General features: G+C 41.2%; 1 protein-coding gene across 1 annotated transcript; it reads right to left on the reverse strand.

Moving 5' to 3' along the window:
- Positions 1 to 5,136: 5,136 nt before the first annotated feature.
- LOC121915503 (alpha-tectorin-like) lies at positions 5,137 to 12,596 on the reverse strand. Its single transcript, XM_042439817.1, has 7 exons — positions 12,587 to 12,596; positions 11,194 to 11,232; positions 10,033 to 10,214; positions 9,239 to 9,520; positions 7,036 to 7,173; positions 6,191 to 6,350; positions 5,137 to 5,306 (listed from the first exon to the last, which is right to left on the reverse strand). The coding sequence occupies exons 1-7, from the start codon at positions 12,594 to 12,596 to the stop codon at positions 5,137 to 5,139; spliced, it is 981 nt and encodes a 326-aa protein (XP_042295751.1).
- Positions 12,597 to 13,712: the final 1,116 nt, after the last annotated feature.

The raw sequence follows: 13,712 nt of genomic DNA on the forward strand, positions 1-13,712 counted from the left end.
GGGGGACCTATATGACCTCTCCAAGGTTACCCAGCAGTGTGAGTAGGGGTTTGAATCCTGGTGTCCAGAATTGTAGTCCGTTACTCAAACCACCACACCAACTCACTGAAGAAGTGCCACTGCTGCTGTGTCACATTCCTAGACGACTAAGGCAGTCACCTCATTCTTCCTAATGATAGAGACAGCCTTACATGGGGCAGCCAGTATGCCTGTTTGGGCACCTTTTTTTGCTGGTCCAGTTTATACCGCTGAGGACAAATTGCAACTGAACTCATTGAAATCTATTTTAAGGGACAACCACTTTATGACTTTAATAAATATGTAATGATGTGGTTTTCTCTATGACCACATTTCGGTCAAAGAGATGTAAGCTGTACATTAGCAGCTGTAACCACAACTGTAAGGAATCTTCTGAATCATAACCACCATCGCCACAACTTTAACAAAGAGTTACATTTCTTCCACTACTTTGCAAAAATTAAAGAGTGCAATTGCTTTACCGTAAATTGTTATGGCACCAAAGAAGCCACAAATGAGTTCACCTCTTGTGCAGCTGGCTGATCCTTCTGAAGACTGTGTGAACAACTGATTGCAAAAATGGATGTTTTACTTATTAATGAGAAGAGATTTTTCATCCTGACCTTCAGTGAGTTGTTATTGTTCCATTGCTGCTCACAGATAAAAATGGAGGCATGTGTTCCTCTAGCATATACCATACTCCAGAATTTGGATGTTCTGTATATGCTACCAAAACTAGTGTCCAGTTTCCAAGCAAAATGTAAGTGTATCAGCAAAACAAAGGGATGTCTCACTCAAGATCCACTACACATCTACATTTGATATTGAATGTGAGAAACAGTGGTTTCAATCCAGATTCAAGTGTGTGCAGCTAAGCTGGTGGGAAAAGATTTCTCCTCTACCTGCTTCACACAACAGCGTCTCTCCAGATCTCTGAAAATACTAAGAGAGCAGGGAACATGATGAATGGTAGTGTAGTGTAGTATGTGAAGTATAGTATGTGGGGAAGGGGAGAATTCTAATTTGGGTGGAGGCACATTCTGTGAACAGAGCCCCCCACAAGAGGTAGATCCTGGACCTGAAGACTAATCCATTCGGGTAAAGAGCAATTTTTCATGCCAGAGGCAATTTCCATGTGTACATCCCCTGCTAGCTCAGGAAATAACCATGCAAAAGGCCCAAGGCCTTCATGATCAGCTCCACAGATACCCCAGGGACTATACTTGTATTCAGTATCCATGCTGAAAGGGAGCTGCTCATTTTCCTGTTATAAACCACTACTTTGACGATACTCACAGATGCCTCACATCAGGGAGGTATTAACACAGAGATATGGTTTGAATTACTCAGGTCTCCTCCACATTGCACAATTGTAGCACTTTGATACCACTTAAACTGTCATGGCTGCAACCTATGGATTCTTGGGATTTGGAATTTCATGATATATTCTCTGCCAAACTACAAATCCCAGGATTCCATAGGATGCAGCTATGGTAGTTAATGTGTATCAAACTATTATAATTGTTTAGTGTGAAAGAGACATTAAGGCTATTTGTCACAGAGAATAATTGAAAGGGTTGTAATAGAGTGTCTGTTTTCTCCTCTTTTAATTTTTTAGCAGTAATGTGCTTTTTCTATCAAGCAATAGTGAGTTAGTAGCAGTGGTAAATAATAGCACCAATAGAGCTAAGCAAGGAATAGAAAGGAGAAATCCACAGCAAGCTAACTCAGAGGGCTATATGAAACCCATCCCTTTATTTTCAGAGAGGCTTCCTCTTTGCCATTCCTTGCTCTCTCTCTCTCCCTCTCTCCTTTTAATCCATGGAGTGTCTTGAATATTCTTGCTCTCCAAAAGAAATACATTGTTGTTGTTGTTGTTGTTTTCCTTTGGAAAAGCAAGTTCAGTAACAGGTGTGTATTATAGTGCTGACACATGATTGTCCTTGTGCTGGAATGTGCATCTTATGAACAGTTAAGATAATGTCAACAGAGACGTCTATCCTTGGATATACATTTTGAGGCACATCCAGCATGTCCCTCTCCCCAAGGTATGATACCTCCTTCTTGCTCAAGGGTTTGCACATTCTGACAGTTCCTCCCATCCACTTCAGCACAAAATAAATAAGATTAAATTTCCCTACCTGCACTTTGCCATACTCATCTGCCGCTATAGCAATGTGCTCCCCGTAGACATCGATTTCTACCAGATGTGTCCATGATGCTGCAAAGGAGCCACGATGATCATTCTCCACTTTGATGGTGAAGTCAGAGAGGTTGCCTAATGGCCCACAGTACTTGCTCAGGGTGTATTTGCACGTCCCTTCATAATCAAACATTACCCCATCAAATGTGACATAATGTGGATCCCCAAACACCCAGGACCGGCCAGATTTCACTGGATAACAGCCCAGTATGCCATCCACAACGCTGCATGTCTCCTGAGTGCCACAGGCATGCTCCTCACACTCCATGGGGTGGGAAGGGTGCCTACAGGAGCATTTCTTGCCACAGCTATCAGTTAGGATGACTTCATCACCCAGTTGGTAATACCGGCCATTCAGTGTGCAACCACAATGGTTCAGAGGCACACAAGCTCCTCCGCTAAGAATGTACCCTCTGTTGCAAGGGCAGCCTTCCCTGCAGGGACTGGCGCAGTAAAGTGGTGCTGTGGAATCCATGCAGGTAGCAGGGCAGGCTGTAGAGCAAGGTTCATAATGGCTGTTCTCTGGACAGGTGATTGCTTCATGGAGAAAAGATGTATGTGGAGACAAAAGAAAAGAAAAGATCATTAGTACAGGACTAAGATTTTTTCTTCACCTGAGGCAGGACTCAAATGCCCCACTCTGTTCTCTCCAGTGGAGAATTTTATATACCCCTTGCAAAACAAAACCTCTGCCAATCTCAGGATTTCATGGGATGTTGCCCTAGTGATTAAAGTGAAATATAGTGCTAAAATTGTATAGTGGTCATGGGTCCCTGAGGTTGTTGCTTTTTACCCACCACAGGATGTGTCTGTTCTCCACTGGCCAACTGTGATGTTGTCTGCCTGACAAAGTTCAGCATAAAACTGAAGCATTTTGCACAGTACAATCCGGTTGCCTCTAGTCATGCAAAGATCATACATGCAGCTTTCCATGAAGCTGGAGAGAGGGAGAGCTTGTGCACAGTTTGCAAAAGGACCTGGGGATTTTTTCAGAATGCCACAGTATTCTGGGCTTGAGTAATGAGCTAGTTCAGTAGGGGAGCAAGGTGGCAATTCCTGAATCTCCACACACTGGTCTTTGATAGCCTTTTTCTGCCAGCTTCTAGCAAACGGAGCAGCTGAAGTCCCCAAGGATCCCTCTGATGTCAAGAAGTCATCTGCGGAGTTTCCATTCAGTGTTCCACAGAGGCCACAGGTAGCATTGTAGTAGCTGGCAGGAACAGCAATCTCCAAGTGTTGTTTTCCATTGGAGGACACTTCAATCCCCAGATCAGTGACTATCTTCACAGAGAAGCCACTCTGATGCACTTGGACTTTGCCACCAAGAAGGCGCGCTGGAAGATGTGCCTTTATCCCATTAATCTAGGAGGCAGTTCAGTAAAATAAAAGAGAATTAACATTATTGGTTAAGTCTTAGCTAGATTACATTTTAAAGAATTTTGATGAAATTCAAAACTTCCAAATGATATGACTTGATCCAGATTGAGACCTATGCCAGGGATATCTGGTGTGTGTTTGTGTGTGTGTGTGTGTGTGTGTGTGTGTGTGTGTGTTTGTGTGTGTGTGTGTGGATCATCTGAATGCTATGTTCCTGAAGCAGCTAGAAGCTGCTTCTTTTGGCCCATCTGTTTCGGGCATTGCTTTCCTGAATCATGCAGCCCAAACCTCTCAGCTTGTGTCCTCATACTTCCCAACTTTCCATGGGCCATTTGTCTTCAGGAAGAGGCATCTATTGCCTCATCCAACCCTCAGTTTCTATTATCTTCTTTCAGGTTTGTATATTCAGTTAACTCTGTAGGCTATGCTTTTGAGTGAGTTATCTCTCTCTGTGTGTGCTACATTCTATTCTTCTAAATAAACAGATATATAGTTCACTTTGGCTGGGTCTCCATAGTTAGTACTGGTATGGTCCCACACATCACTGTTACCCCCTCTCACAAATTGAGTATTTCCTCAAATTAATCAAATTGACTAAATTAATTAAAGATAGACTGCAGCTGATAGTGGGTGTTCAATCAGACCCATGCAGAAAGGGTGACAAAATATACACATAAAAGATGGATGATGAATGGATAGATAGACAGATAGGAGTGAAGAAAGTCTTGTAGAAAGAGAAGGGCAGAAGAGAGAGCAGGAAGAGATCAGTTTCTCCAGAGGTCAAATCTGGGATATTAAAATCCAGTGACTCACCATGACCAGTCCAGTGGAATTTGTGATTATAACAATGTCCTGTCCATAGACTGCCATATGCAAGTGCTTTATGCGTGGTGCATCCGGACCACTTCCTAGCATCTCTCCTTCTATTTGATAATGCTCCAAGCTGAGGTCATGTGAAGATGTGCACAACTGAGAGAGCACATAAGTACAATTGCCCTGAAAGCGGTACAGTTGACCATCAAAGGTAATATAGTGCCGTCCACTCAGGATTTGACAGGATGCCCTATAGATACGAATAGACAAATCTGTCAGTTTTGGCTTCCCTTTTTCTAGCTCTACCTTTGTTTAACAAGAACTTTGGTGGCTTTTTAAAAATTTGTATGCAAACTATATATATATATATATATATATATATATATATAAATATATATTCACATTTTTGCTTTTTTTTTAATTTCTCCATTTTTGTCAAATATATCATTTTTGCAAGCAGTTTTTTTTTTTAATACAATGCACTTTTAATGTTATTTTCACCCGTTATGTATTTAGGAATACTTTGTCCCAAGACAAAGTATTCATAAATACATATACAATATGTATATAACACAAAGTCTATAACGCAACAACTGCATCACAAAATTCAGAGGTGTGAATTTCAGTGGGCAGCTAAGATTTCACTTAACATATCGGTTCCAAAAAGTGTGAAATGAAGTAAGTCCTGTTTAAAAATGTGAACTCAATGAGTTTCTCCCCCGTGCCTACCGATGGAAAGGCTGGCATACATGATACCAGGAAGACGATTGGCAAACTTCATCTGTAGCACAGCTCTTGGTCTGGCATGTCACCCCATGCCCAGTTGATGCACACTGGCACTTCTTCTCACAGGCTGACTCCATCCAGAAGCTGGTACTGGCTGGTAGGAAATTAGCTAGGAGAAAAAACACAAGTCATATAACCACAAGAGTGACCATAGATGTTGGACCATATTGGTTTACAAATGACCTTTTTAGCCTGAGGCATTTTCCTAGTTAAAGAAAAGAGCCATGTTAAACCTCATCTGTACAAACACTCACTATTCTTAGGTATAGGAAGACAGAGCTGTGACAACTGATTAGTAATAAGATGGATATGCCTAGGGTGACCATGTAAACTACGTTGTGGAGAACAGTTCTCTGTTTAAAGGACTGCTGGGGAACAGTCCACCATGCAGGGACAGAGTATATTTATATTTAATTATGCTAATCCTTAACAAATTTTGCAGAGATGGAAAGTTATGTAAAGAATTACAGCTAAAGTAATAAGCCTCCTACACAAAGTAATTAGCTGCTCTTAGAATTGCAGGTTTAATAAGCAACTCATTACTTCGCACTTCTTAAAAGTAACTGATAGTTACTAAAACTTATGTTTAGTTAATTAATTGTAATTAATATGTTGTTAAATAACAATAACTGGACACTGCATGGTGCAAAATATGCACAAGAGAGCACAGGGCAGAAGCATAAGGCACAATGTAAGCCATCATTTGGACAATCTCTATTTCTTCTTTACAGTTTATTGAGGCTATACTAGCTATAAAAGTAATTAAAAAGTTAAAGTTATGCCCCCATTGCAAAGAGTAAAGTTACCCTGCGTTCAGCTGTCATCATAATAAAAGGTAGCTATATTTTCCCTACTGAGAATTATTACAGCTGACTCAGTAGTTGTAGCTACTTGCTTCTAAGCTCTGAATTTTTCATTCAGATGCATGGGGAAATTTTTAGCTGGATCCTTCATGGTTTGTCCTCTGATCTCACTGGGGAGCATTTAACATACCTCCATACACACAGCCATTGGGCACTGCAAAGACATCCACTTCAAAAACCCAGCGACCAGGGTCCATGATATTACTCATTGAGCTGATGTTAATGATGTTTTGAGTCCATGATCCAGGGATGTTGAAGTAGTTGTGAGCATCTCCACTGTTAAATCCAGCCTGATGTGACAGACAGGGAAAGGAGAGAGAGAGAGAGAGAAAAGAATCATGGCTTCAGCTTGAGAGTTCTCCTTTGTGTAGTCTCCAGAACAGATGGTCAACTAGCCAGCACTTCTTTTCTTTCAGCCATGTAACAAACAATGAGATGCTGTGAAATGGCACAAGCAGGTAATCTAATATAAAAATGAAAGGCCTATTTGAAAATGAAATGGGCTGCCTAAGAACATGATGGACTCTCCTTCTTTGGAGGTATTTAAACAGAAGTTGGATGGCATAGCAAGGGGTTGGAGATAGTAGAGGATTGGACCTTTCAGTCCTTTACAACTCTATAATTCTATAATTCCATGAATCTATGAATTGTGGAAATGGCTGAGAATATGCCATTGCTGTTCCAGAATATCTGCCAACTGAGCTAGTTGCCTCCATTGCACCTAATAATAAGGTTATTGATTAATGCAAATACTTTCCTTATGTTTGGAACATAACTGGTTAATTGCCAAACCACTGTTTTCATACAGTGGTCACCTTCTCTACCTGCTTCTATCCTCACGGCCAAATAATATAATCTGGTCATTCTTATACCTAATCCAGCACTTGTCGTTAATGACAGCATAAGAAGGGACACATCCATATGAAGTGGAGAGATCAGCATCATCTATAACATGTCTCTTTTGGTAGAACCTACCTGAGCAGGTGTGCCCTCCAAACCAGTGTGAACATCCCCACCGCTTGCCTGCCCTGATATCCACTGGATGTCTTGGTAGTTCAGTATAACAAAAGACAGTTCACCATTGGAGGTTAAAACAGCCTGGAATGTGTTCACCTATACAGAACAGGTAACATATGCACAGTGAATAGATGCCACTAATATTCAGTTCCCTATTACGAGTTTATAATAACTGCTGACATCTCAAATCCTGACTAAATTTCTCTTCTTTGCATCTGGCCCTCCTATAAGGCAACTGCTTCAGATAGCACATGTTTGGGAATAGAAATGCAATCTGCTCTACAGTTCTTCCTGAGTCCTGTATCCATTTCCCTCTCAACTTGGGAGATTATCATACACCTAAAATAAGTGTCCTATCCCCAATGGGATAAGGTCACCTTACGGGTTGCTACTGAGTGTTATTGCATACCAAAATGCTGCCAATGCTGCCGGGTGAGTATAACTTGTCCCCCAGCCACACTTAGCCTGCTGATTTTCAAGAATGGGAAGCTTCCGTACTTCAGAATTGGCAAGCTAAGTGTGGCATTTGGTGTTCGATAACATCCAATAGCAACCCATAAGGGGGCCTTATCCCATCAAGGATAGGACACTTATTTTGGCTGTGCCATAATCTTGCATATTGCTCACTGCAGATGCTATGAGGAATGCGATTCTGTCCACTAGGAGGGTGCAGGGGTGCAGACCGCATCAGTTGACACCTTAAGAGGGGATGAGACCACTGCTCCTCAAACATCTGCCTTTGGGCAGAAATGGGCTTTGGTGCCCATCTGTGTCCCTTTAAAATGCCGAAAAGATGGGGTGAGTGGGGTGAGGCTCAGTGGGATGAGAAAAGAGAGTCCCCAGGTTTTTTTTTAATTAAAATTTAAATTGTTAAAAAAAAACATTTTTAAAAATTCTTTAAAAACATCACCTTTCACCAAATTTTCACTCCAACCACATGAAACAATGCATATGTAAATGCACTAGGCTGTGTGCATGATAGTACAACTTAAAGGTATAATTTTAAATTTTGCTAGTTGTTTGATGCCATAACTATTACTATGACTTTTTGTGGTTTTTTCAGGCTCTGTGGCCACATTCTAGAAGAGTTTATTCCTGACATCTCACCAGCTTCTGTGGCTGGCATTCTCTGAAGATGCCAGCCACAAGTCCAAAAAGGAACTTTTCAAAAGCTCTGCATGATGAGAGTGGAATCAGTCATTTTGGCTACAGTGAATTTCATTTTCCCTTTGACACCGCAGTAAACTGGAGAAGGAATAAATCAGTGCTCCCTCCTGATGTCTCCCTTGTTTCATTATTTTTACTTTTTGCAAGCAGAACTGTTAGAACTACTCAGTTATCTGGTCATGGTGTCCTGAGAGCTCTACGGTCTTAAAAAGGCATTTAATCACGATTTATGGCATATTAAATGCAGGCCAGATTGCAGAGAAACAAAATTAAGCATAGAACATGGAACAGAACTCAGTTTGCATGTGGAGAATGCTGTTTTTATTTATGGCTGTTGAAGACCTTACTCCACAACCCCACTTTCCTTCTTTGCCCCTATCACATTTTTTTCTGTTGCCGTTGAAGCCATGGTAGTTTTCTGAAGTGTGCAAAAAATGTGCAATAGAGAGTCAAATCTTCCCACAGCTCCAAAATCAATGTACATAGTACTTCAAGTGATCTGTCTGTCTGTCTGTCTGTCTGTCTGTCTGTCTGTCTATCTGTCTATCTATCTATCTATCTATCTATCTATCTATCTATCTATCTGATATATAAGGAAGAAAAAAACCTGTGTCTCCCCAGTTCAAACTTGATGCTTTTATTCCAAACTCATATAGGGGATGCTCAGCTTTTCCCCAGTTTAAGCTTTTCTATTTAAAACATGTATAACTACTCATGTTCAATATAGAGAGCAATATTATAACACCTTTATGACTTTAAGTAGAACTTCTTATTTCTTTCAGTTAGTCTTAAAGGCATTATAAAAATCTCTATATATATTGATTATACAGACTAACATGGCTATATCTTTATTTTCTACTCATGTTCAGGTTGTCTTCAATGAGGAATAGTCAGCGCTGTCATATTTGCAGCCATCCAGGTCAGGGAGATCGCTGTAGTTCTAATATTTGTCCTACTGGCAGTCCACCATTGAGAACGGTTCAAAAAATCCTACCTTGGAGGACAAGGATCCGTAAAAAGCCACTCGGTCCCAGGTGGCCACGAAGGCCCAAGTCGCAATGAACTTTTCCTTTGGGAAGTAGGCGTTGATGTCTGCTGTGACTCTCTGCAACAGCCTCTTGTCTTGGCTCTGCCTGTAATACACCTCACCTTGGATGCGGTTATCCACATCAGCCCAAAATGGGGCCACGAAAGCCCGGCCATCGGTCAGGGGAAAAGGATCAGGAGTGAATTGGCTGACGGGTTTGTCAAATGATACCACCCCGTTATTGTTCACCTGTGGGAATGGAACAGTGAATTTTCCTCCCTGCCATTTTTCACCTACTCAGAACAAAACAGTCACTGAGGTATATCACCTGTTGCTGGGAGAGAGCAGGCAGTAGCTTCTCATGACTAAATGCTAAATCATATACTGTACACAAATAGTACCTGCAACTAAATTTTGCCATATGAAGGCCAAGGATTCAATCTATTCCATTCCAAAACAACCTTGGGAGGATCTACATTGTTCCCCACTTTTGGACTATAGGATGAATTTAATTCTCTGTGTTTCGAATTAGGATTGCCAGAGTAAAATCTGGAGAGGGCTTCTGTACCCTTTAGTGGTTGAACAAATGGGACGCTTTCAGCAGTGGTGTTTGTTTACCTGGTTGTGCAACCAATAACACATGCTATTCCCTCTTCTACACAACCATCAAAAGTACAGGAGCCTTCCCCAGTTTTCAGTCTGGCAACCCTTATGATCATAGATAAAATAAAACCACAGGAAAACATCAGAATGCAACTTACATAAAGGGACTGATATCTCTTGCCATAAAAGTAGAAGTACTCAGAGACTGAGATTTGGGGAGATGCTCCATCGTCTGCTTTTGGGGTGCTTCTGTCTTGATACTTAGGACCAAAAGGGTAGAGCAGTGTGTCTGAAGAGGAAACAAGACAATAAAAACCAGAAGTAATAGTAGGTAGGAATACTGGGGATTGTGGGGCTCAAATCTGTTAGAGGTCCCTAAATCTCATCTGGTAAGGACCTCACAGAGGGCTTTTACTGTTGTTGCCCCTTCACTGTGGAATGAGCTTCCCATAGAGCTCCGCTCCTCTGCATCACTAGTTTCTTTCAAGAAACAATTAAAAACATACTTATTTCAGCTGGCTTTTTCACTTTAGCTAATTGTGTTTTTCTTTTCGTTCAGCCCCTCGCTCTCTGTTTTTTGACCCCACATTCTGTTAATATTGTCGCTTATTTAGCCCCTGATGTATGTGATATGTTCCATTTCCTGTTTCGTCCCATGTTCCATTTCCTGTTTATATCCCCTAGTAATGTCTTTTTAAAATTTTATATACTGATGTTTTAACTGTATTTTTGTAAGCCGCTTTGATCACTTTCGTGGAAAGGCGGGATAGAAATAAAGATTATTATTATTATTATTATTATTATTATTATTATTATTAAAGACCGGCACTTTGTGCTAGCCTTTGGCGGAGCCACAGCACGACGTTCACATGCTGGATGTTTGTGACTCCACCTCACTACATCCTGATTTTCACACGCCCTTCTGGACAGCATGGCATCACAAAGCAGCACTGCCGTGGCTATGATGCCCTTTACGGGGCCCAAAAAGGAGCTAGTTTTTCTGGCTCCTTTTTTGTGCTCTCTAGAGGCCAGATCAGTGCCGCAGCATGTGGTTGCTGTGGCACCGATCCAGCAGTAAAGGGGCAGCTGCATGCCACCTATCTGTCCAGCCCCATACTATTCAGGGTCAACACACACACACACACACACACATATACATATAATTTCAGTGCAAGAGTGCATTAAAAAAAGTTATCCACATGTGCAAGTTGAAGCAATGAAGCCTAGTCAGCTATTAACACCACTTCATTCTGGGCTGCCCAATGGCAAGAAAAAGAAAGAGGGAAACACTGATATAGACTTTTGTACGTTTAACTTACCTGCATCAGCTACTTGTTCCAATGGCAACACCTGTAATGCTAAAGTTAGAAGAACATTAGTGAAAAGAGTTAACATCCTCCCACAGCTACATAGCTGACAGCTGACTCCTACCCAGTGGCAGATTATTGTAATACTATGATATAAAGACTATGGACGTTGTCAGACAAGGGAAATTGGAAGTATAATCCAATGGCAATCCAAATGCAATCATGGGGTTTAACATTATTGAGTGATAGACTACCACACGCAATTTTGGGCAATGGGAAATCAGTCTGAACTCAATCATGGGGTTCCACGTTATTGCCTGAGAGGTGATCACATGCAATTTCAGGCAATGGCATGCTATTTTCAGGCAATGGGAAGTCAGTTTGAACACAATTCAAATTCACGTAAATTCGCTGAACTAGCAAATTCATGTGACTGCGTTCTGGCCCTATTTTCTTTTCATTCGAAATTAAAAGAAATTCTTCCTGTGTGATAAATTCCTAAGGTTTTGGTTCCTTAGTCAAGTCTTCTCTGGGATTTGAGCCTGGGAGGCATCACACCTAAGTAAGACTTAGATCATGGCCCCTTTCACACTGCACAAATATAGCACCATATACCACTTTAACTGCCATTGTTCCATCGTATGGAATCCTGGGATTTGTAATTGGGGAGGAGGGCAGTATTTAGACTTCTCAGCCAATGTGCTCAGGGATCTCACCAGACTAAACACCCCAGGATTTCATCTGATGAAGCCCTGCCAGTTTAAGTGGGCTCTTAGTGCTATATTTATGTAGTTTGAAAGGGCCCATGAGTGTGGAATTGTGACTCACCAGATGCTGCCTGACTACAGCTCCCATCAGTCTTGCCCATTACAGCACATGCACAGGGCTGATACCTTTAGCTAGCCCTTTATTCTGAAGCAATAGTATTCAGAAACAATTTTTATTATGGGTGACTTGGGCAGGCTTCTTTTGATGGTTTTTTTCACCCCTAACAGCTCAAGTAAAAAATAATATAATAACAGAGCTTTCAAGAGTGGCAATTCTGTAAACTGTATGCAAAAACTTAATTTTTCAAAGTTCTGGCAAGAGAAAAAACCTCATTAAAATGTGTTGGGATATACAGTACTCACCCAGTGCCAATAAGTTTGTAACCAAAGGGAGGTACGCTCTCATTATTCCCAACCTCTTCATAACTTCTTATGAGAGCAACTCTGTTCAGATCCTAAGAATTAGTAAGTTATTGTGATTTCATATTGTAAAAGTCACTTTGAAAATGTTTAGGCAGCATTAAAACCTATTATCAGATTTATAAGGTTCACTGATGCCACATGATAAAAAGGTGGTTAACACATTCAGTGGCTTCAAATTTCTACTTATGGTGTGCCCACACCAAGTGTGGGCTTACCATCCACCATTTCAGCTTCTGCAAACAGCAAGCCCTGGCTTTCTGAATGGGCGCATGCACATGCTGCAGCACAAGTGGGAGCATGCGCTTATTGAGAAGAATGGGACTTAAGGTCCCGTGTTTTTTACTATCCATGGGGGGATCCAGAATGGATCCCCATGGATAGCAGGGGTGCACTGTACGTAGGTGTAAACAAAATAAAACTCTCCCACACTATCTATCCAACAACCTTCTGATGCAAGTTCAAACAAGCGAGCACAACTGATTCATAAGTCGCTTGAGTAGTATAATGGATAAATGGAGATTTGAGCCTGAACCTTCCTCACAAATGAAACTACTGCACTATAGCAGTTCTTACTGGAAAGACCGATAAAGCATAAGAATAGAAATATGGATGTTTTTGCAAGCAAATAAGAATACTTCTGATCATTTCACTCTAGCTGCAAAAGCAAAACTTACCAGCCTCCCATGAACGTCTGCAAAACAAATCTCCAGAACATTCGTGATACAGGTCCCTGTTGCACACATGATCACCTCCTACAGTCTGTGGGGGTTTTATACATGCTCACCCAGGTAGCGAAAGCACGGAGAGATCCTGGACTCTTAAATAGGAATGAATAGGTCCATTTGTCAATCCAATTTGGGCTGGAGTATTTTGGCTGGAATATATTGTCCTTCGACCTGCTTTAACTGACCCACTGTAGCCATGCCCAATCCCTGGCAATCACGGGGGACAGATGTCCAACTAGACAGTAATTTTTCTTTTAAAGAAAGTAATAATAATGGATAGACTTGGCCAGGAAAACAGGTAATAACATAGAATTGGCAATGTTCAGCCGCAGAAGTGGAAGGTTTTGCTATTCTCATATACTGTAGCTTTAAAAAGGTTAGATTTGAGACAGTGAGGTGTAGTCCCTGGATTAGGAGGCCCAGGTCTTAATTCCTGCTTAATAACTGCTAGACATGGAAAAAAGTAGAACTATTTAGTACCTAATAAGAATATATAGCAAAGGAAGTAGTGAATGCTGCAGGGATGGGCCAAAGGGAAAGGGTCAGATTGTCTTCACACTAGAAACCCCGAGTTGTCATTCTATTACAGTCTTCCTCAATTTAGTGTTCCCCAGTA

The sequence above is a fragment of the Sceloporus undulatus genome, chromosome 9 (assembly GCF_019175285.1).
Source record: "Sceloporus undulatus isolate JIND9_A2432 ecotype Alabama chromosome 9, SceUnd_v1.1, whole genome shotgun sequence".
Lineage (NCBI taxonomy): Eukaryota > Metazoa > Chordata > Lepidosauria > Squamata > Phrynosomatidae > Sceloporus > Sceloporus undulatus.

Coding starts and splice junctions, on each gene's coding strand:
- LOC121915503 (XM_042439817.1), bottom strand. Junction 10,215..11,193: donor GGAACAAGTAGCTGATGCAG/GTAAGTTAAACG, acceptor CACAATCCCCAG/TATTCCTACCTACTATTACT. Junction 9,521..10,032: donor AGAGATATCAGTCCCTTTAT/GTAAGTTGCATT, acceptor CCATTCCCACAG/GTGAACAATAACGGGGTGGT.